The sequence below is a fragment of the Canis lupus genome, chromosome 28 (genome assembly GCF_003254725.2).
Source record: "Canis lupus dingo isolate Sandy chromosome 28, ASM325472v2, whole genome shotgun sequence".
NCBI lineage: Eukaryota > Metazoa > Chordata > Mammalia > Carnivora > Canidae > Canis > Canis lupus.
The window spans coordinates 9,214,006-9,238,578 of record NC_064270.1 but is presented as its reverse complement, the minus strand read 5'-3'; the positions used below and the strand labels follow the sequence as shown (position 1 = coordinate 9,238,578).

General features: G+C 43.2%; 1 protein-coding gene across 5 annotated transcripts in view; it reads left to right on the top strand.

Moving 5' to 3' along the window:
- ALDH18A1 (aldehyde dehydrogenase 18 family member A1) overlaps positions 1 to 21,807 on the top strand; it is a 46,977-nt gene extending 25,170 nt beyond the window's left edge. For all 5 annotated transcript variants that reach the window (XM_025466697.3, XM_025466696.3, XM_049103470.1 and 2 more), the window contains exons 8-18: positions 2,426 to 2,550; positions 3,625 to 3,769; positions 4,778 to 4,851; positions 5,903 to 5,996; positions 8,601 to 8,821; positions 10,879 to 11,016; positions 13,579 to 13,774; positions 13,880 to 14,001; positions 16,241 to 16,427; positions 17,456 to 17,551; positions 20,794 to 21,807. In XM_025466697.3, the coding sequence (XP_025322482.1) occupies positions 2,426 to 2,550; positions 3,625 to 3,769; positions 4,778 to 4,851; positions 5,903 to 5,996; positions 8,601 to 8,821; positions 10,879 to 11,016; positions 13,579 to 13,774; positions 13,880 to 14,001; positions 16,241 to 16,427; positions 17,456 to 17,551; positions 20,794 to 20,975 (1,580 nt within the window). In that variant the 3' untranslated portion in view covers positions 20,976 to 21,807. The remainder of the gene's footprint in view (positions 1 to 2,425; positions 2,551 to 3,624; positions 3,770 to 4,777; positions 4,852 to 5,902; positions 5,997 to 8,600; positions 8,822 to 10,878; positions 11,017 to 13,578; positions 13,775 to 13,879; positions 14,002 to 16,240; positions 16,428 to 17,455; positions 17,552 to 20,793) is intronic.
- Positions 21,808 to 24,573: the final 2,766 nt, after the last annotated feature.

Below are 24,573 nucleotides of genomic sequence, written 5' to 3'. Positions count from 1 at the left end.
TCCTCAGCCCACACCCAAGACAGGCTCCTTTGGCAGGACTTTTTTTCCATTTACACTCCAGTGGTGTACAGTGGTGTACAGAGCAGGGGGCTGCCTAGTGGAGGCAGGGGCAGATACAGGTGGATTGATCTGTCTTCTGCCCATGTGGGAAGTCTGATATATACCATACTTACATGTCAGTTTCTTTACCTATAAGAAGTCTTGGTAGCATTTTAATTCTCTGTAAATTTGAAATCTCAGGATAGGAATAGCTAGATTGGCATAAGAGTGAGCCACTCTAGAGAAGGTGGCTTTTCAGTTAATCAACAGATTTTTATTAAATTTCTACTGTGCACAAATACTGTGCTAGGTGCTTTATAAACGTTAATTTATTGAATCTTTATAGCAATCCTGCAAAGCAGGTAGGTTAGCTCAGTTATTCAGATGAAGAATTTAAAAATTAAATTCAGATCAGTTAAATGTTATATCCAAAGTCACATAGTACTTAGCAGAGGCTGGTTTCAAAACTAAATCTGTTCGGTTTAAAAATCTCTTCCCTGTTTTCTATGCTGCCTGGCAAGGTACAGGACATGAGTTTGAGAGATCAATATATAAAGCCCAATTTGAACTAGACTCTAGTAAACGTTTTTAATGCAGCCTTGAACATCAAAATTGGCCATCAGGGTGATAGCATGTATCAGTACTTTTCTTGTTATTGCCAAATAATATTGTACTCTAGATATACCCCTTTTATTTGCCCATTCAGCAATCGATAGACATTTGAGCTATTACAACTAACGCTGCTATGAATATTCGTGTACAGATGTATATAGATGTACAAAAATCAGACTTGTGCTATATTAACCCTGATTATCCACTGAATGTTGATTTTTAGCACAATATTAGAATTTTAAATATCATTGGCGGTTTTGAGAAGCTGCTATAAGGGGAAAAGAAGGGTAGGCAGCATATCAATGCTAGGTACTCGTCAAACGTCTCTGGAGGAGGTTTGGCCTGGAATTGTGCAACATTGCCTGTGCTATTTCTGTATAAAACCAGAACAGCCTCAGAATTGAAGCCTGTGATTTCATAGCATAGTGCCTACTGAGAAGACGCCAGCCCTGAATCCACGAGCCATGAGTACGGGGATGCGAGGGACAGAGGTTGTGAGAAATGGTTTTTCCTCTCCCTGTAATTGCTGCCATGGTTAGCACTGCTTCATTCCATACCGCACACCGGTTTCATCACTCCTCTGATTCCTTTTTCCCAGCAAGGACATGTTTAGCAGGCTTGTGTTAGAGATTTGGAATAATGAAGCAGAGAGGGCTGTATTATCACATAGGAAAAGCAGTAACTTAAACCAAAAACATCACTGCCCAAATGTCCTTAAGCCGCACGCTTGCTTCGGCAGCACACATACCAAATGTCCTTGAGCCAGTCCCCAGCCCTGGGCAGTTCCTCCCTGTATACATCCCACTTAGGCCTTGATGTGATTCCATTTTCACAGGCCTATGATTTTTCTCTCCAAGGCTCCAACTTGTCCTTTTTACAAGTGAAATTGTGAAGATTTTAAATCATGGATTGTATGTATATAATGTTTCATGTAACTCGTATTTTATGTTATTCTATTCAGTTATAAAAGGGGCATAGGCTTTGTGATGATAAATCTGGACTGAATGCCAAGAGTCTGCACTCTTCTGCTGACACAACCTAACCTTCACAGCAGCTTACCCATAACATGGGGAGTATGGTCAGTGGCTGTTTCAAAGGATGCTGTGAGAGTTAATAAAACCTATCTCCCATTTTATCCCACTCAGAGATAGTCACATTATAGTATACAGTATATATAGTGTATAGCTGCTGCTCGGTTTCTGCAGTGTCCAGTCATCCTTTTCAGTTACTTCCTTAATTCAGCATCATAAGTACCAGTGGCAGAGGTGAGGACAGCTTGCCGGTAGACAGTGGACAGGACTGGTAAGTTTTGTGCCAAGGATATGGTCGTGCCGTGATGCTGGCAAGCATTCATTCATTAAGCCAGGTTATAGGGACGCCTGGGTGGCTCAGCAGTTGAGCGTCTGCCTTTGGCTCAGGGCGTGATCCCGGGATCCGGGATCGAGTGCTGCATTGGGCTCCTTGCATGGAGCCTGCTTCTCCCTCTGCTTGTTTCTCTGCCTCTCTCTGTGTGTGTCTCTCATGAATAAATAAATAAAATCTTAAAAAAAAAAAAGGCAGGTTATAAAAGTATGTAAGGAGAGTCGTCCTGTTGCTGCTTTTCAGCATGGGTAGACTATACAGATCCCTCAATCTCTTTTCTGGTTAGAGCTGATAGGACACAATTCATCTGGATCACTCACGTACAGAGTGGTTGGCAAGTTCCCAGGGGGTCTGTCTTAGGGGACACTCACTTCCATTAAAGCAGTGTTACTGAGTCTTGTCTACTTTTTAGGTCTCTTTGACAGTCCTCCCGGGTCAGATGATGCAAAGCTTATTGATATATTTTATCCGGGAGATCAGCAGTCTGTGACCTTTGGAACCAAGTCAAGAGTAGGAATGGGTGGTATGGAAGCCAAGGTAAGGGTGTGATGCTCTTACTGTCTGTAACAGATGTAATACCAAACAGTATTTTACCCTTTTTACTTCTGTGAGTGTTTGGGGGCTAATGATTACAATACTAAGCACATACATACTTAAATATGCACGCATCTAAATGTGGGTTTAATGTGTATTGTATAACAATGTTTAGTCATGTCTATGTATGTATTCTCTTTACTAATGTTACATAGTGCATTAATGTGTAAACTTGTCAAGGGCAAGGTCTATATATTTTTCATAATTCATAAGTCCTCTAATGTTATCACTCAAATATTTCTTTCCTTTTTTTTGTTTTTATAGATTTAAAAAAAAATTTTAATCTATATGCCCAACATGGGATTCAAACTCTCAACCCTGAGATTAAGAGTCTCACAGTTCAATGACTGAGGCAGCCAGGCATCCCAGCCCAAATATGCCTTATGAAGTCTTTCAGAAATTCTTCTCTCCCTTAAGTTATTCTAAGAAGCAATACCCTTAAGATAGGGAATCATATGTGGCAATGGCAGAAACCTGCAAAAGAGATAGACAAAAGCTAAAAGAACTCAGAATCAGACTCTGGTCAAACACCAAGCTGGACACTAAGTTGAGGCAAGTAGGTCAAATGTAGAACTTAGGAGTTCCAGAGCTAGAGAGTCTTGGAACAGAGCATAGAGGGCAGATTGGCTTATCATTAGGTAGCATGTGCTGAAGTTGGGCGGGAGAGAGTGCACAGGCTGAGTGTTTTCAGAGCTTCCGAGCTATTCGAAACATTCCTTCAGGGCAGCCCCGGTGGCGCAGTGGTTTAGCGCCGCCTGCAGCCCAGGGCGTGACCTGGAGACCCTGGATCAAGTCCCACATCAGGCTCTCTGCATGGAACCTGCTTCTCCCTCTGCCTGTGTCTCTGCCTCTCTCTCTCTCTCTGCATCTCTATGAATAAATAAATAAAATCTTTAAAAAAAAAAAAAATTGCTTCAATTGTTCAATACCACATTATATTCTCTTTTTGCAAGTTTAAAGGATGACGAGACCTGCAAAGATCTGAATCTCATGTTGGGATCTAACCTCTCCTATTAGGTGAAAGCAGCCCTCTGGGCTTTGCAAGGTGGCACTTCTGTGGTTATTGCCAACGGAACCCACCCAAAGGTGTCTGGGCATGTCATCACAGACATCGTGGAGGGGAAGAAAGTTGGCACCTTCTTTTCTGAAGTAAAGCCTGCAGGTAAGTAATTCTTCATAGAATCCCATGGTATATGGATGATAGGTAGCCATACCATGGCTAGATGAGACTATAGACTGAGTTCTCCTCTAGGAATAGAGATCACAAAATCAGTGTGTTGATGTTATGAATTATGGAATTGTTTCAAACATTCTTTGGAAAATTGGAATTTGCTTTGCTTTTGTAAAATTTAGCTAACCTGCCCAACTAGGCTCCCTGTTTTCTCAGAAACCAATAAGTTAAAGAATAAAAGCATCCTTTTTTTTTTTTTTTTTAAGATTTTATTTGTTCATGAGAAACAGAGAGAGAGAGGCAGAGACACAGGCAGAGGGAGAAGCAGGCTCCATGCAGGGAGCCCAACATGGAACTCAATCCTGGGTCTCCAGGATCACATCCTGGGCTGAAGGCGGTGCTAAACTGCTGAGCCACCCAGGCTGCCCAAGCATCCATTTTCTTAAGAAACATTTGCTTAGAGATGCCCAGAGATGCAAAGATGCATAAGACATGGTATGTACGCTCAATTGTTCACAAAGATAGAATTGCCCTATAATCTACATTCAGAAATGCAAACATGTTAGAGAATATAAGCCAAGGTGGAATTGAAAGAACTCTACAAGACGTAAATTGTATTGTCTACTTTAGAAATATAGACGAGTGGGACACCGGGGTGGCTCAGTGGTTGAGCATTTGCCTTGGACTCAGGGCGTGATCCCAGGATAAAGTCCCATATCAGGCTCCCTGCATGGATCCTGCTTCTCCCTCTGCCTATGTCTCTGCTTCTCTCTCTGTGTCTCTCATGAATAAATAAATAAATAAAAACCCTTAAAAAAAAAAAAAAAGAAATACAGACAAGTTTGTTTTATTTATGCCTGAGTTGTCTTGTATATTCTTTTGCCATTTTATTGGTCTGAGTGACCTGTGGGAAACAGGCACACCAAGACACTGAGCATCTGTTCTTTGTACATGCTGAGGTAGCTGTCCATGATCTGATATTTGCAAATATTCTTATAGGTCCTACTGTTGAGCAACAGGGAGATATGGCTCGATCAGGAGGAAGGATGTTGGCCACTTTGGAACCTGAACAGGTAGTAATCCTAACATAATTTTGTTGATTTTTCAGAGTGAGTCATGCTGTGAATCAAGGGTGACTCCTCCTTCATTCCTCATGTCCCCACAGTTATTCTAGTTATTCTGCCTTTTTTCTTTCTCCAAATTTTATTTTCCCTTTTGTCTTTGTAGCCTGAGGCTAAGGTAGCTTTTCATCACTATGTTGTTTTGATCAAAAACATTATGAAAATGATGAGGCCAAAGAGGTTCACTATTATATATCAGGTATGGAAATATAGGAAAACTGATTAACTGAATCACCTAACGTACCCATTAGATGCAAACTCAAGAGCCTGCTCTCAGATAAGAGTCCTGCCCATAGTGAAGTGGCAGACACGAGGAGTCCAAAAATGCAAGGCAGTCAGGTGGAAGCTGGGGATTGGCTTCTCAAGGCTTGTGTTGTTAAGGATGGATTTGAGAGTGGTGTATTTAGGTTTTTTTCTAGGAAGTATTTTGGCCTGAGAAAGAAGAGAATTTAAAATAACTACAAGTAGAGAAAGGAAAGCAAGGGAAGAGCTTAGCTTATCTCTCTTTTTTTTTTTTTTTTTTTAGCTTATCTCTTAAACCACTTCCTTTGCTCCTTCATTAATCATACAAATTTGCCACACTTCTTAATCTAGGTAGGTAAGTAAGGATTGGGATCTCTTCAAGCATCCAGGACTGGGTGTTCTTCCTTTAGCTGAATTCATTTAATAAATAATTGTGTAAAAGAAAACCTACCTGGGAAGTAAACTATATAGCGATATTGAGTATACAGAGATGGATATATCATGCTGATTCAAAATGCTTGCCCCATTCTTGGGGACAGATATTGTCATTCATTGGGGAGATTAGTGAGAGAAGAAGGAAAAATGAGGAGAGCCTAGGTGGTGGAGAATGACAGGAAGTAAGGAGATTTCAGTCAGTAGTGACATTGGATTTAGGAGCAAGACCTGACTCATTCAGAGGAGTAGATTTAAAAGTATGCTGTGCATTCTTCTTGGATTAATGTGTTTACTTGTTTGTTTAATGTTTTACCTTTCTTCCTAGAGAGCAGAGATTATCCATCATCTGGCTGATCTGTTGACAGACCAACGTGATGAGATCCTGTTAGCCAACAAAAAAGACATGGAAGAGGCAGAAGGTAGAGAGACCAAGTGATTTGGAGTCTGTTGTGAAGGATTTTGTTCTGGTTTTTGTTCTTTGTTTTACTAATAATTCTGGTATCAAAGTGTGCCTAAAGACAAGATTGTTATAGAAGAAATCATATACTCATTTTTATTAAAAGTTGCTTGCCAGTATTCATTGGGCTTTTTCAAATTACACATACCATCTCCAGCTCCTTTCCCAAATACTCTAGTACAGCCCTCCATAGGGCTTTTTCTGTAGCTACAAGTCATGAGCCATGGATACTATGGCAGTTTCAGGACAAAAAAAGAAAAGATTGAGCACCCCATCATTTTGGACATTCCCCAAATAGCAGCTGACACTTACTGAGGCCTTTCTATGTTGCCAGTTGTCATGCTAAAGGTTACAGACAAAATTTCATTTTATCTTTACAACATGGTATCTTTGAGTTAGCTGCTATTTATTATCCCTATTTTATAGAGGAGGAAACTGAAGCACAAACAAATTGTCATATGCCTAAAACCATATGGCTAGTTACAGATCCAGGATTATATGGACTGTGCATATAAAATAGCTGTGTAAGTAGTTTGTGGGGCCTGTGATGAAAGGCAGTTTCTCTTATAGTTAATCAGTGCGCAGTCTGCCCAGGGCTGACAGCAGATGCCATCCACAAATGCCTCTGAGGTACAGATAGTTGGGTGAGTGACGTGGCCGAACTCACACTGCAGGCAGCTAACTAGGTAGAGTCAGGTCAGCCCTCAGTCTTTCTCTTCTTCATAATTTTTTAAATTTCCACCCTAAAAAGTGGGAGGGTGATTTTATTGGGTTTAGAGTTCTTTCTCTTGAATAAATGTACCCTGAATTAAACAGCCAGATTAGTGGTGTTCCCTTCAAAGAAACCTTGCAAGGCTCATCAATATTATTTTGATTTCTTAAAACACTTTGAGTATTGCTTTGGAGTTTCCTTTACAGTTTACATCTGGTCTTTTGAATTTTTGCAGTATTGGAAAGTCATAAAATAGATTTTCAAAAGTGGAAGAAATCTTTGATGATAATCTTATCCAGTTCTTTAATGGAATTAAGATCCACTGAGGTTAAAGGTTTTGCTCAAGGTCACACAACTAATTGTTGGCAGACCTCTGACTTAGGATCCTAGTTATAGTTCTTTGGAAATTTGTAAGAACACACAGTGGCTTAAAAACAAAGTCCTGGGTTTACATGAGCATGGTGGTCCCCTCTGACTTGGTAAGCCCATTTCAGGAAATGTATCCTAAGACACTATTTCAAGGGGATGCCTGGGTGGCCTAGCGGTTAAGTGTCTGCTTTCAGCTCAGCACGTGATCCTAGAGTCCCAGGATCGAGTTCCACATCAGGCTTCCTGCATGGAGCTTGCTTCTCCCTCTGCCTTTGTTTATGCCTCTCTCTGTGTGTCTCTTATGAATAAATAAATAAAATCCTTTAAAAAACAAACAACAACAAAACAATTTCAAGAAGAGAAAACTGCTCTGTACATAAAAATTCTTGGAGCAGGGTTATTTATCACCCTGAAACCTGCGAACAACCTCAGTATTTAATAACATACTTCTGGTTAAGTATATTAAGCTATATCAAATCAGTGGAATATTTAGCAGTAATTACAACAGTTTTGGCAATATAGAAAATATGCATGCATTGTGAGGTGGAAAATTGGAATGTAACATTTAACACACACTGTTCAAAACTTGATTTTAACGCACAGGGAAAAGTAAAGTATTGATTTAATTGGTTGATAAAATGATTTAACTTTTTTCTTAATATTGGTTCCTCCCCTCCTAAGTAGAAAACTTATTATTTTACCTTGGTTGATATGACTATAAAAAAGAAAGAGGAATTTTTCATCATCACATTCCAACATTAACCATAGTAATGATTTGTGATATATGATTCCAGATGATTTTCCTTGTGTGAATATATGTGTGTTATGAATGTGTGTGTGTGTGTGTAGAGAGAACCACACCATGCAAATGGTTGTATTTAAATTCAAAGAAAATGCTGTATATGAACTTACATGGAAGTTTTTATTTCTGAAGAAAACATGATTCTTGCTTTTGATCATAAAAATAAGTTAGTCATTAGAAAAAATTAAAATAATGCAGAAAGATAGAAATCATCACCAGACATCTCCCTGTGCACATGCATATATGCAACATTTGATAAATAAGATTTTATCATGCATGCTTTTTCATAACTTTGCCTTTTTCAGCTTTCTATATCAGTACATATAGATACATTATTTGTAATAACTGCATTATAGCTCATTGTTTAAATTTTTAAGTTGAATTTGATTTTTTCTATTGTAAAAATGCTGTGACAACTATCCTCATTACATGCAAGTTTGCTAATGCAAAATGACAAATTCTGGGAACTGGAATTGCTGGCACAGTGGGTATGGGTATACATGCCTTTTCCTGATGAATATCTTGCCAGAAGCCCCCTAGAAAAGCTGTAGCAGTGGCATGGCATTGTCTTCTCAAGGTCCCTAAGTTCATGTCTATTCCTAACACAGTGCCATGTGTTCAGTAAAGCGGCTGCAATCTACCCATAGCGGCTCCTTTATCATGTGTTCTTCACACATCTTTAGGGAGACTCGCAGCTCCTCTGCTGAAACGCTTAAGCCTCTCCACATCTAAATTGAACAGCCTGGCCATCGGTCTGCGACAAATTGCAGCCTCCTCACAGGATAGTGTGGGACGTGTTTTGCGCCGAACCCGAATTGCCAAGAACTTGGAACTAGAACAAGTGACTGTCCCAATTGGAGTCCTGCTAGTCATCTTTGAGTCCCGCCCTGACTGTCTGCCCCAGGTATGTGCCTGCCATTGGAGTGCGGGAAGAATGTGTTTTCAGGACTCGAAATAAGTCTCCCAAAGATAGTTTTCTTTTTTTTTAGTAAGAAAGTCTTGTTATTTCCTCTCCCAAAGATAATTTTTGAGATTTTTCAGGTTGTTGTTGTTTTTTTGTTTTTTTTTGTTTTTGATTTTGTTTCTATCTATGAGAGACAGAGGGAGAGGGGCAGAGACACAGGCAGAGGGAGAAGCAGGCTTCATGCAGGGAGCCCGATGCAGGACTTGATCCAGGGTCTCCTAAACCACTCAGCTAAACCACTGAGCCACCCTGGCCGCCCACAGGTTGTTCTTAAAGTAATTATGTTACTGATTCTTTCAGTGATTCTAAAGTAGGTCTTCATATGTATATTTTACAGTTGAAGAAACTGAAACTTATAGAAGTTACTATTCCTGTCATGGTAGAACCCTAATCTGCTTTTAGGAATGGGTCCATCATATTTCTCTGCTTCCTTTCATCCATACTAGCTGATACTTCACATGGAGAAAGATTTCTTCTTTAGCCAACTACAGCTAAGGTTCCTCTTCTAGGATCTTAATTCTGGATGGCATCACAGATTCCATGAATTCTTTTTTTTTTTTTTTTTTTTTAAGATTTTTTAAAATTTATTCATGAGAAACACAGAGAGGCAGAGACATAGGCAGAGGGAGAAGCAGGCTTTCTGCGGGGAGCCTGATGGTGGGACTCCATCCTGGGACTCACTCTCGGTATCCCAGGATCACACCCTGAAAGCCAAAAGCAGACACTCAACCACTGAGCCACTTGGGCATCCCAGAATCCATGAATTCTTAAATTTGTATGCAATACCATGTACTAGTACATTCATGTAGAGAAGGTTTACATTTTATAAGGAGTCCATGAGCAATAAGAACAAAAAAGGATTCAGAACTAATCAAGGGATCCCTGGGTGGCTTAGCAGTTTAGGGCATGCCTTCAGCCCAGGTCATGATCCTGGAGTCCTGGGATCGAGTCCCACATCGGGCTCCCTGCATGGAGCCTGCTTCTCTCTCTGCCTGTGTCTCTGCCTCTCTCTCTCTCTGTTTCTCATGAATAAATAAATAAATAAAATCTTTTTTAAAAAAAAAAAAGAACTAATCAAGATTAACATGTTCAGGCAAGGTTTTTTAGTAAAGTTTCTTTTATTACATTATAAAAATGGGAAAATTTTCATTCATCCCAAAAACATTCAGAAAGTTAAGCTTTAGGTCTTGGATGATCAGGTCAGTGTCATTAGCTCTTTGCTGTAAGAGGATAACTAACCCTCCTGGGTGGCCTGCTTTTCACTGGATTATCTCTGCAAAGAGATTTGTGACCAAAGGGGGCAGTGTGCTAGCACCAGCCAGGGCCTGAGGACAGACCCTGATGTTTTGGGAGTCCTTGATAAACAGCATGGTTTTAGGTCATGTCAGGGAATATTCATCACAAAGCATTCCAGTCTCCTAGGTTCACCCTATGCTCCTTGCTTGTGCTTCTTTCCCAGCAGCCTCTGCCACAGCTTGTCCAGGGGGTGTCAGGAAGTCTAGTCTTCTCCAGGTTCTCAGCACCAGGCAGTTAGAGTTCTCAGAACAGTTGCGGGGCCAGAATAGGAAGTGGCTGGAGATGCTACTCAGTCTCAGCCAGAGGCAGCTGAGCCGCCTGTCCCCAACCATGGCCAAAGTGGGAAGAGGGCCGTGTGATGCTGGCCACTTAGGTTACTTTGCTTAATGGTGCTGAGCAAGCCGTATAGTTTAGTTCCTGAGATTGGGTGCTTTGGCCCTGGAGTCAAGGCCTCTAGCCCTGCCAGTTATAAGCTATATGACTTTGGGGAGTCATCAACTTCTCTGGGCTTTGGTGTCCTTACCTGTAAAGCAGGGGGTACAACAAGCATTTAATTCACTGGAATGTCGTGAGCCTTAAACAGATTAGACCTTATAAAGTGATTAGCACTGTCCTTGGCATAGGAGGAGTGCTCAGTGTTCAGTGAGTGCTAACTTACTACTTTTTCCCTTTGGCTCACTGCTCTCCCATTTGATCTGCAGGTGGCAGCCTTGGCTATTGCGAGTGGTAACGGCTTGTTACTCAAAGGAGGGAAGGAGGCCACACACAGCAATCGGATTCTTCACCTTTTGGCCCAAGAGGCCCTCTCAATCCACGGAGTCAAAGAGGCCATACAGCTGGTAGGTCCTTGCGAATGAGCCAAATCAGGCTCAGAGGGGTCTGGTCAGGTGTTTGGGTGTTTGAAGCAAAGCTTAGGTCACCTAAAGCCAAGCTACTTCCACAGGCAAGCTTGACGGGAACAGAAGCAGGTCCTGTGCACCTCCTGACACTGGACAATGCCAGAGGCTTCCTTGACCCAGGTGGTCTTTAGTGGCTTGGGAAGGCCACTGTCATACAGCTGTGTCCTAGCGCTGTGATTTACAAGAATGCCTGTTAGCCCTTCATTCTTAGGGCACATTCACCTAGAGTATGAGGTCAGGGTTCTGCTCACTAACAGTGATTTAGGGCAAGTCAGATGAAACAAATGTTATGAAACCATCATGCAACATGTGAATATGAGGTCATGCTATTATCATTATTGTTATCGTGCCTGTTATTTTAACCATCGTCTCACTTTCCTCAATTGACAACTGGAGTCTCTGAACTAGACAGTAATAGCCAGAGTTTACCGAGACCTGCTGTGGGCAAGGCAATTTCCATCCGTTACCTCATTTAGTCCTCAAAACAACCATAGCAGGAAGATACCATTAGTATTAGGGAAAAAATAGGCTGAATACTAAAAGTAACTCACCTAAAATCACACAGCCTGTGGTAAAGTTTAGATTTGAAGTTCAGCTGACTCCAGATCCTTCTCTTTCTCCGAGGCCCACTTATTCCGACATTCCAGGATTCTATTGGCTGCTGGGACAGTGTCTATAAACCCGCTGCTTTACATGCTCACTGATAAGAATTGGGTGTTTTTTCTTATGGCAACATAGGGGGTGGAAAGGGCAGAGATTTTAGGGATTCAAATCCCAGCTCTAACACATCCTCGCTTAATTAGACAGGTTTCCTCCCAGCCCTCTTCCTACTGCTATATAACATCCATGCATTAAGTAGACAAGTATTGGCAGCCCTGGTGGCTCAGCGGTTTAAGCACCGCCTTCAGTCCAGGGCGTGATCCTGCAGACCCGGGATCAAGTCCCACATCAGGCTCCCTGCATGGAGCCTGCTTCTCCCGCTGCCTGTGTCTCTGCCTCTCTCTCTGTGTGTGTCTCTCATGAATAAATAAATAAAATCTTTATAAAAAAAAAAACGTAGACAAGTATTATGTGAACAACTCTATGACTTTTTCCATGCATCGGTGTACACATATACGTACTGCCAGCCACATCCAGCTTTGGAGCATTTGCAGCATCCCAGATGGCTCCTGTGCCTTTCCTGATCAGTATGCCCCACCCCACTACCAGATGGCCACTTCTTTACTTCTTTCACTTTCAATCTATTTTGCTTGTTTTTGAACTTAATTATAATGGAATCATACAAAATACACCATACAAATTGTGTTGCATTTTTTGTTCATTTTTATGTCTGTGAAGGTCATTCACTTCGTTACCTCCAGCAGTCATTTTTTTTTATGACTACATGGTGTTCCATTTACATGTATATGCTATAGTTTATCCTTTCTTCTGTTGGCCAGCTTTTGGGCTGTCTCCAGGTTTGGGCTACACAGAATAAAGTTGCTATGAATGTTATTGTACATATGTATTTGTATTTCTGTTGTAAGTAACCTGACAGATGGGTGAAATTACAAATCAGGAGGGAAAACAGCCATCACCTCAGTGTTCTGACACCAGCACTTCATTCCAGAGTAGAGGTGGCCAGCAGCACTTGTGGAGAACCATGACTCCCTAGCAAGACCCAGCCTATCATTAAGGCTATGATTGGAGAAGCCGCAGAACAGTACTTCCTTTGTGATCCTCTGAGCCAGGCATAATCTGTATCTCCTCTAACTTCCAGAGATAGCACTTGGTACTTCTCCTGACTTTTTTTTTTAAGATTTATTTATTTATTTACTCATGATAGACACAGAGAGAGAGAGGCAGAGACACAGGAGGAGGGAGAAGCAGGCTCCATGCCGGGAGCCTGACGTGAGACTCGATCCCGGAACCCCAGGATTGTGCCCTGGGCCAAAGGCAGGCGCTAAACCGCTGAGCCACCCAGGGATCCCCCTCTCCTGACATTTTGAAAATTACCTGCTTTGAGTTATAGCTTATTGTCTTCTAGTCCTGTCTTCCCTACTAGACTTGGAGCTCTTTGAGGGCTGGAACCATGTTCTGCCTGTTTTGTAATGCAGAGCACAGCATTTAATATATAGTATTTGGTAAGCATTTGCTAGATGACTTTTCAATTCCCATGATACCAGAAACTTAATCTTGTTTTTGGAAGTGCCTGATTTGTCATAGTGCCTGATTTAGTTGTTCGGAGATACAGATATTTATCTATAAAAGGGGTACTGCTACTATGTATTTTGTGAGGTCAGATGTCATTTTTTAAAAGATTTTATTTATTAATGAGAGATACAAAGAGGCAGACATATAGGCAGAGGGAGAAGCAGGCTCCTCCCCATGGGGAATCCCGAAGCAGGACCTAATCCCAGGACCCCAGGATCATGACCTGAGCCAAAGGCAGATGCTCAACCACTGAGCCACCCAGATGCCCCAGTCAGATGTGATTTTTGTTTTTATTCTATACCCCTTCAGGTGAATACCAGAGAAGAAGTGGAAGATCTTTGTCGCCTAGACAAAATGATAGATCTGATCATTCCACGTGGCTCTTCCCAGCTGGTCAGAGATATCCAGAAGGCTGCTAAGGGAATTCCGGTGATGGGGCACAGTGAGGGGATCTGCCACATGTATGTGGATTCAGAAGCCAGTGTCGATAAAGTCACCAGACTGGGTGAGCCAGATGGGGCCCCTGCCGTATGGAGATGAGATATTTATCAGATGCTCTGTGGCTTGGGAGCATGTTACTAGAAACAGTTCTTTGTCTTCCTTCTTTCAGTCCGAGACTCTAAATGTGAATATCCAGCTGCCTGTAATGCTTTGGAGACTCTGTTAATCCACCGAGATCTGCTGAGAACACCATTATTTGACCAGATCATTGACATGCTGAGAGTGGAACAGGTATGACAAGTCCTAGGATTCCTACATCACTTCCTGTCTTCCATTTGGAGATTTAGAAGCCTGTGGGATTAGACTAGGAGCAGCTGCCATACCATTTAAGGCAATTTTAGAAGCAGTATTTTTCGCATGTACTGTGTACAGAGTTCTGTGCTAAATACATAGAGAATAAGACATATTCCTGCCTTCTCACAGTCCAATAGATGGAAGAAACCCATACTCAAATAGCTGTATTACAAAGTGGAATGTGTAAGTGCTAAGAGAGGTCAAAGATAAGACAGGTCACTGAATGTTTCTGGAATCATTTTATTCAAGCAGCATAGTTTAAAGTTTGTTTCTGAACACACATTCCTGTTTGGATTTGATTTGAAAAGATTGTGCAGAAATGTTTTCTTTTCTTTTCTTTTTTTTTTTTTTTTAAGATTTTATTTATTCAGGAGAGACACAGAGAGAGGCAGAGACATAGGCAGAGGGAGAAGCAGGCTTCATGCAGGGAGCGTGATGTGGGACTCAGTCCTGGAACCCCGGGATCACACCCTGAGCCAAACACAGACGCTCAACTGCTGAGCCACCCAGGCATCCCCAGAACTGTTTTTAAACCAGAAATTTGTATGTGTCTAACCCTCCACCGGTGTCTTCAACTACCAGTATTAATGTACTTAATACAGTAATATTTGGGAGTCAACAGTTTGTATAATGTTCTCTCTGGATTATCTTACTACCATTTCATTGAGGTTATAAAAACCAGTGCCAGTAAGTTTCAGACAAATGTATGCTCCAGCTTAAATTAATAACTGCAAAAAATAAAAAAGAGGGATGCCTTTATTCTCATGAATAAATAAAATCTTTTTAAAAAAAAAAAAAAAAGATACTCTCCAGGCAAAAATGGACAATCTTAAGTTTTCTGGCATAATGTAAGCTTTAATATCTGATGTCATGGCACCCTTTCGTAATTATATAAATAAGCATAGCATTTGGAGAAAGCAACTACTGGACTTAATGTGTGCTATGGGTGTGCTATGACCCTGAATGTGTCTCTTCCCTTCATCCTTTCGCTGGAAAGGAAGGCTCCAGTCAGCTTAAAAATGGTCATGGTCCCAAAGAGAACTGCAAGGATTATTTTGAAAATGAAAATGTACCCCACACAGTAAAATGGAGTGAAATCACATGATGATTCATGTTTGAGGCCTTCCTTGACACTGTTGGCTTGTGTGATTGGGCACATGTGTATGCCAAACACCACACTGGACTGGACTAGACAAGAGGAAGACTTTCCTTTAGCCAGGAATAAACCACCTAATCCTGCTTCAGATAAATCCATGAATATCTGTAGTTATTTTCAAGATTGCCTTGAAATTCCTTAAATCAAAATCAGTCAAAATGTGTACTTCATGCAACTCCTTTGTGTTGCATGTCAGGGTGACTTGTCCAGAGCTAAGGCTTGGGAATGGGTTTCCTATCCCTGAGGAATATAGTTGGACCCCAGGCATGGAGGGAGCAGGGTCCCAGGTAGAAGGACCTCAGGAACATTGAGAACAGGACAGACAACCGCTTGTAACTTGAGCAAAAGCAAGAGCTTGGTCCCAAAACATCAAGGTGTGAATACAGCCCTGGAGAGGTCTTAGATAATGAAGCCTACATGGGATCAGACTTGTGACGGGAGCCTCAGTGGCCAGCCTCCGATTCTTAAATTCCTCCAGCCAGGAGCAAGGGATTAGTACCAGAGTCTTTTGGTGAGCTGAGCCTAGAGGTGGGCCTGGCTACCAACCAAATACTCTTTAACTCTGAAGCACACGTAGGACTTCTCTGGAGGGAAGGGAGTAGTAATGAATATGAGCCCCCTCTCCCTCTTTCCATGTGAGTCCATGCCTGAGTCCCATATGCAGGGGATGGGATTTCTGTAGTCAGGTGTTCATTTTAATAACATACAAGCAGTAAGGGCTTATGTCGATAGCCTGTTAAATGCCTTCAATGTCCTTAACATTCAAAGGTTTCCTGCTCAAATACTGCTTCAGTTTTCCTGAGGGCCCATTGCTGGCAAGTGGCCAGTCAGCATTTTTAAAAGAGCATCCTGGAGTGTGATGGGCTGCTTCTAAAAGGAAAGCAGGGCTGGTTTAATCATCCATGCCATAGCAGCTCATACCTTTGGGCTCATCTGGATGTTTGGTCCTAGAGGAAGAAGTGCTAGCTGACTTAATGCTGTTATGTTTATATTGTCACCCCTCGATTTCCTCTGTTCCAGGTGAAAATTCATGCAGGCCCCAAGTTTGCCTCCTATCTGACCTTCAGCCCCTCTGAAGTGAAGTCCCTCCGAACGGAATATGGGGACCTGGAATTGTGCATTGAAGTGGTGGACAGTGTCCAGGAGGCCATCGACCACATCCACAAGTATGGGAGCTCGCACACAGATGTCATCGTCACGGAGAACGGTCAGTGTGCACATGCATACGTGCTTGAGGAATCTGGTGCCTGCTTTTTCCATCCTGGTCCCTATGGGATCCTGCTCCTCTCAGCCCCTCCAGCAGCAGGAAAACATAGTCTGAATAGACTAATGATAATGCCTGATGTTGGTTGTATTTGCGGGTTTGCTGAGTTCTCTCGCATCTGCTACCTCAAAGTATTGTCACAGCGGCCCCAGGGGAGGAGGCAGGGAAGAGATGATTAGCTACACTCTGGAGATGACTCACTCTGTGTCACAGGGATTACCATTGAATCCAGAGAACTGTCTCTCCAGGTTTTAGAATCAACCCATTTACAGCTGAGGAAACCCAGGCTCAGGAGGTTAAGGGCAGAAGCAGCTCTCCACACACATTCATTCACTGCACAGATACATATCCAGAGAGACCTGAGGTGTCAGGCACTGGAGGCCCAGCAGAAAAGGCAGCCAGCACAGCCTCTCAAGGGACCTGTAGTTGGTTTATTAGGGAATCACAACACCACCAATAATAATAGCTAACATTTATTGAGCACTTATGTGTACTAGACTCTGGGGTGAGTACTCTATGGATGTCAAGTCCTTTCATCTTCACACAACCCTGTGAGTGAGGTAATATTGTCAGTCCCCATTTTGCTCAGGCACAGAGAGGTTCAGAAACCTATCCATAGTCACCCAGCTAGTGGGCATGGAATTTGAATTCAGACTTAGGCATTCTGGCTCCAGAGCCTTACAAAGAGATAGTATAGTCAGGCCATTGCAACATCAAGGGTCTACGTACAGGGGGAGATCCAGATTCCAACCCAGTCTTTCCCAGGCTGGGAAAGACTCTTTCTACAACAGGGACTGATGAAGCTGGTTGGCCTTCTTCCTCATCAGAGTTTTTACAAGTTTGCATGTTTAATATATGGGGAAGCTCTTCAGGGGCCTGGGCCCAGCCCTGGTCAGTCACCAGTGCATGACTGGAAGGTGGGATATTTCCTGTGGGTCACCCTAATTCAGTTTCTTCCCTTTTTACTGCAGAAAAAACAGCGGAGTTCTTTCTCCAGCATGTAGATAGTGCCTGTGTGTTCTGGAACGCCAGCACCCGCTTCTCTGATGGCTACCGCTTTGGGCTGGGTAAGGATTGTGGTCGTGAGAGAAAGGGGTTCCATTGTGAATTACTGTGTGGTCCAAGGAGCATGGTGAGGAAGGAGGAAACACCTGTCCTTTGAAGTCACATGCTTGATTAAGATAAAAGGGAAGAATTGTGGGAGGGCATTTGATGAGAGAGAATCCTAAGAACAACCATGAGCCAGGAGAAGTCCTGTGCTCTAAGCATTTTGCATATTAAGAAGGTAGGTACTTGTTTTTCGTTTTCATAGACGTTTGAGATTCAGGAAGTGAAGTATCTTGCCCAAAGTCCCCCAGCTGTCTCTCAGATTCAAACTTATACTAAAGTCCAAAGCCTGAGTTGCTCCCACTACAGTGTGGGCAGACCATAACATGTCTATGTACACACATTGTGACAGGCGTACATGCCGAAGTCCTCACTTGCAGACTCACTCCTTCAGAAGAGACACAGCCAGGTTGCCTGAGAGGAGGAATTCCCCTTGAGGACTGAACAAAAAGTTTTAATACGTATGCTGGGCTTAAATTAGCATCAGAAACAAACAGGAACCCCAGAGGTGCAAGGTTGATTTCTAAAGTACACCTTTGAAATAAAAAGCTTCAGAAAAACACCCTTTAAAAAAAAAAGCAGGGACGTATGGGTGGCTCAGTGGTTGAGCATCTGCCTTTGGCCCAGGGTGTGATCCTGGAGTCCTGGGATCGAGTCATGCGTTGGGCTCCCTGCATGGAGCCTGCTTCTCCCTTTGCCTATATCTCTGCCTCTCTTGCTGTGTCTCTCGTGAATAAATAAATAAAATCTTAAAAAAAAAACAAAAAAAAAAAACAAAAAAAAGAAAGGCACCCTTCTCCCCTTTCATCATTAGAAATAAAATCTTCAAGGGCACCTGGCTGGCTCAGGTGGAACATATAACTCTTGGTCTCAGGGTTGTGGGTTTGAGCCCCATGTTGGGTGTAGAAATCACTTAAAAATAAAATCCTTAAAAAGAAGAAAGAAAAGAAAGAAAATCTCCATTCCCCAGTATAGAGATTTTTCAGACAGTCTCTGGTTTTCAGAGGTACCATTATACAGAGTACCAATAGGCATTTAGGACACATCTGAGAATTATTTAAAACCACTTAAGACATTTTAATTCCTCTGAACTTTGGAATAGATCTACCTAGAGAATAGTTCTCACTAAGTTACTAAAGGTTGTTAAAGAGAATTTTACTGTTATTCTTAGTCATTAGACTCTACTATTAGTTGCCTGTTTGTGTTATATTGGGATTTTGATTTAATTGTCACATCACTTGCATTGATTTTTGACTTCCATGTTGTTGAAAAAGAAATAGTATACTTTGAAGCGTTGAGGTGCCCAGTTTTCTTTTCTTTTCTTTTTTTTTTAAGATTGATTGATTTATGATAGACGTAGAGAGAGAGAGGCAGAGACACAGGAGGAGGGAGAAGCAGGCTCCATGCCGGGAGCCCGACGTGGGACTCGATCCTGGGACTCCAGGATCGCGCCCTGGGCCAAAGGCAGGCACTAAACCACTGAGCCACCCAGGGATCCCCATGGTGCCCAGTTTTCAAGTGAAAGTCCAGGATGGGGGAAGAGCAAAAGACTACTCCATTGTCTTTCCGTTGCCTGCTCAGAGCAAATGCTCAAACTCTGTTTGTTTTTTGTTTTTGTTTTTTTTTGCTCAAACTCTTGTTAAGTTCTTATGCAGTGAATTAATAACAGTGGCAGATGATGTTTATTGAGCATTTACATATTCCCAGGACTGTGCTAAGTATACCATATGCATTGTCTCACTTAATTCTCTATGATGGGTAATATTCATTTTGGGTACTATTCATTTTCTCATTTTTCCAAATGAACTGAAGCACAAGGGATGGTTTGGGCATGTGCCCAAAGTCAAGTGGTCCCTATGCTATTAAACCAGATTTAGGATCTGGTAGTCACACTCTCCTTGCCAACCACTACTTCCCAGCTCATTCCCACTCAGGCCTCTGCCCCTGCTGGTCTCTTGCCTGTAGTGCTTTTCTGCCTGCCACCTCCACTGGCCGGCTCCTTGTCATCGTTCAGCTTTAAGAGGAAAGGCACTTCCTCAGGGAAGCTCCCTCTAACTACTCTACTAGTGTGGTGGCCACCCTAGCCATGCAGTCTGTCACAGCACCCATCCCTGCACTCCTGTCACCGCATGAAATTATTTGCTGAACTCTTCTTCGGCTGCCTTGCCCACAAAAGTATGGGCTCCAAGAAAATATGCCTTCACATTAATTATTTACCACTGCCTCCCCAGGGTCCAGCATGGTGCCTCTTACACAGTATGTGCTCAGTAAAGTTGTGTTGGAAAAGGGAGCCCTGCCTTCACTGTATACCATGCAGAATACCCAGCCAGACCCAGGAAAGCCCCTTATGCCCTGAATCTAAGCTTAGAGCAAGAGGGAAGGAGAATGAGCATGTATTCAATAACTGTCTAAGGAGAACCTATGTGCTAAGAATCCTGGGAGATACTGAGAACATGTCTGGGATTTAGAGAACACTTGAGATGAAACTTTTTAAAAATTTTATTTATTTATTCATGAAAGACACAGAGGCAGAGACATAGGCAGAGGGAGAAGCAGGCTCCCCGCAAGGACCCCAGTGTGGGACTCAATCCCAGATCTTGGGAAGCCAAAGGCAAACGCTCAACCACTGAGCCACCCAGGAGTCCTGAGATGAAACTTTATACTAGACATTGCTGTATACCTCAGAAAATGCCCAAATGTCAATTTTTAAAAAAAAAAGATTTATTCACAAGAGACAGAGGCAGAGACATAGGCAGAGGGAGGAGAAACAGGCTCCATGCAGGAAGCCTGATACAGGACTCAATCCTGGGACTCCAGGATCACATGCTGAGCCAAAGGAAGACAAGATGTTCAAGCACTGAGCCACCCAGGTGTCCCCAAAGGTCAAATTATGATACACAGTCTAGACACTAAGCAGATATTAGAACAGCACTGCTAGTATTGTCAAAAATGCATTTGGGATAAAAGTGTACAAGAGATCCCACGCATTGTGTTTCATTGTGGGGGTTAGGGCTTGTGATTCATAGCAACTGGGGTGCACGTTGATGGGGACCATGGAACTCCTGCTGATCTGGGGAGAATGGAGCAGGAGTGGGCAGGGTGAGAGGGTGTCAGACAGGGAGAAAGGAGAGATGTGGGTCTGGTGGGTGGATAGGAGGCAGAGGCTGGGAGAAGCCACATCCTCATCTGTGCTTTTTCTCAGGAGCTGAAGTGGGCATCAGCACATCGAGAATCCACGCGCGGGGACCAGTAGGACTGGAGGGACTGCTCACTACTAAGTGGCTTCTGCGAGGACAGGACCACGTGGTCTCAGATTTCTCAGAGCATGGAAGTTTAAAATACCTTCACGAGAACCTCCCTGTGCCTCAGAGAAACACCAACTGAAAGCATTCCAAGAAGAGCCGGGAAAGATTCAGGAGGTCTTCACAGTTAAGCGTGTCTTAAGAATCTCAGGGGATGAGCCAGGTCTCATCTCCTACTTCCTGGAAGGGTCTGCCTGTTAGGAAGTCCATCTAGATGCTTCTCTTTGGCTCTACTAGTCTTGGTAATGTGCAGATTCCAATTCACCTTTCTCTTTTTAAATTAGAAAATAATCACCGTGAATGGGGACTTTGCTTAATTGCTGCAGTTAGGGACTTTGCTTTACGTGGTCTAGTTCCCTTCATGATGGAAACAAACAGGTGCAGTTTCTCCACATAAAAGGCAGTGGGAAAATCATGGCCGCTTTTACCTTTTTATCGCCTCAATGAGGTAACGTCTCCCCTGACACTGGGTTGGCACCAGACCCCATCACACCTAATATGTCTTTCCACATTTTATCTCTCTATGCTCACACTCATCTTCAAAGAGGAAAGGTTTGGAATTTAGAAGAGAGGCAGCTCTTCTTTTTCGCATTCTCATCAGAAACAGTTGCAAAAGAGAACTGAATCTTTTCCACTGGGAAGATGGACCTTTTATATTTATTGTGGAGTAAATATAAAGCAACATTCCAATTGCTTGCACATCTCTGGACCCAGAAGATTCGGCATTACTGGGGATGCAGTTGGAACCTGGAGCTGCGAGTCCCAAGATGAAGGATCTACAGCAATTATGCTTGAAATTTTTATATAAATTATTTTGTCATCCTACCCTTTCCTTCCAAAACAAAAATTAGAGGGTTATTTTAATACTTTGGATTCTTCCCCCTTTTTGAGAAATAAAGTTCTTATGAAAAGCCTGTGTGGATGGTTAAAAGTCTGCACCCTCACTTGTCCTGGCCCTCTGCTCTCCCTGTGGCCCTCACACCTGCTTTTACACACTGACTCTTCTCTGGAAGTTGTTTGGAGAGAGTGTGTCGGCTGGATGTGTCAGTGGAGGTCGCACAGGCAGATCCCAGGGGATAGAGCCCCAGGAGCATAGGGAGCCGAAGCACGCAGTGTGAAGTCGGTGGGTGTGTATAGCACCAGCATGTCGCCATTGTGCCAGGTCCACAGAGCATCCACATGGACAGCCATGGCCGCAGCCGACATCCTTAGTCCACTTTGGAAGACCCTCCCTCCCTCCATCTAGCTCCTGTTACAGGGTCCCTGGTGGCTGACAGTCTCAGTTGAAAGCTTTCCTGTCTCATGGGGGCCCTTCCAAAAAAATAAGCACTCACTCACATACTGCATCCTATCCTCTGAGGATGTTTTATGAGCCCAAGAATTATGGTGTCGTGTGGAACATGTTCCCAGGCTGGCTCCAAACTGTACTTCTCATCTAGACCCTTACATGGTCTGGCAAGCCACCCTGCCTGCCTTCCCCTCTGAATGGGGAATTCTGACAGCTTGCCTGAAAAGGCAATAAAAGTCTTGCTTGAAACTGTATGGCAAATACCACACTCAGCTCCCAAGCAGACAGCCAAGTACCCCTGGAGTCAAAAATAGAAAGTAACCCAAGAAGGCTGGGGCCTTTGGGGAAGACTCCACTGAGGAGGCAGACCTGGATCTAGGCCCTGGGCAAGATGAGTCCTAGGAGTAAGGAGTGGGCAGGGTGTTCAGGCGGGACTGGGGCAAGCAGAAGTCTAGAGGCGAGAAGAAACAAGTCTGCGGGGCAGACCGGTGGGGACAGAAGCTCATGTGGGTAAACAGGAAGGTGTTAACCTCCCAGACAGCTGATCCCAGTTAACATCCGTGAGGGAAGGAAGACACCCTGGGGTATGGGACAGGAATGGGGTTTGAGCTGGAAAACTGAACTCAGTCCTCCAACAAGGCCGTTTCCCCTATAGCAACCTCAGCCTTCATCTTCTACAGAGGCCGTGGGCCATCAACATTCTTTTATTTTTTTATTTTATTTTTTTAAGATTTTATTTATTCATGAGAGATAGAGAGAGAGAGAGGCAGAGACACAGGCAGAGGGAGAAGCAGGCTCCACACAGGGAGTGTGTGGGACTCGATCCTAGGTCTCCAGGATCACACCCCGGGCGGAAGGCGGAGTTCAACTACTGAGCCACCCGGGCTGCCCAACATTCTTTTATTTTTCCACCCAAAGTCAAGAGAGGTCAGGAGGCAGCCTTAGCCTCATAAGTACCCCCCACCCAGGCAGTCTTTGGTACTTACTGGTTTGTCCTGTAGAAGGGGGGCTTTTTGTCCTGAAATCCCTCCTGTGATCTTGCCCTTTTCCTAGCTACTGAGTGGACAACAGGCTATTGAACCACCAATTTTGTTTTTTTTCTATTTATTCATGAGAGACAGAGAGAGAGAGAGAGAAAGGCAGAGACATAGGCAGAGGGAGAAGCAGGCTCCATGCAAGTAGCCCGATGTGGGACTCGATCCCGGGTCTCCAGGATCACACCCTGGGCTGCAGGCAGCACTAAAGTGAACCACCAATTTTGAAGCTTCCATCTCCTCCACTGAGGGGGGAGAAAGCCCTCTGGGCTTGTAAGATAACAAATGTTCTTATTCTTCAAGCCAACTTTACTTGAGTTTAGGTTTTCTGTTACAGCCCAAAGAATGTAAATGATACAGTATGTACATACATTATGGGGCCATTTAGAAAAGTATTCGTATGGGTGCGCCTGGGTTGCTCAGCCTGTTAAGCACCTGCCTTTGGCTCAGGTCATGATCCCAGAGTCCTGAGCTTTAGCACTTCTCCAGCCTCTGGACTTCTGCTTGCATCAGTGTCCAGCCTGAACGCTGAGCCTGCTTCTCCCTCTCCCTCTGCCCCTTGCCCTGCTGGTGCTTTCTCCTTCTCTTTCTGTCAAGTTTTTGTTTTTTGTTTTTTTTTAAGTATTCATATGGAAAGAAAGGTAGGCAGCCAAGGACTAGATTATAATAGGTATCATTTACTCTATATCCCTTGTTGTGGAACCATCTCTCCCACATTTTCTAGTAATCCCATTCAATCTCTGTGATTCAAGGGAGGCTCTGCTGATCACCCCCCTCCCTCACTATTTTTAGTGGCAGCCACATGACTCAGCTCTGTTAAGTGCTCTGTTAAGTGCTCTGTTTCCCTGCTTACAGTGACTGCTTCAGGGCGGGACATCCAATGATTTAAACTTGGCGAAATGGCATGCTAGTAGAACTAAATTTTTACTGCTGTTATCAGGAAAAATAAATTGTCCCCTTTCCATGTAGAGAGAAGTATCCAACACAGAGGAAAGGGAGCCAGGGGATATATAGAGAGATTTTGCCCACCTGGCTCCATTAGTGCCTGAAATCTCCCACTGGACTCCATGGTTTTCCTTTTTTTTTTTTTTTTTTTTTTTTGCTTAAGCTGGTTTAAATTTGGTTGAGTTCTATCCCTTGCATCATAGAAGATCCTGGATAACATACGTGTGTTCAAATGTCTGCTCTGCCACTTTTAAACAAGTGACTTTGGGTGAGTTACTTAGGTTCCGGGAGCCTCCATTTCCCCGTGGGAATATTAACATTTCCCTTGTCCTAAGTGGCAGTGTAAATACTTGGCACAGCATGGGCACATCGCACGCACTCAGTAGGTGCAAGATGGTCACTTGCTGTGATTT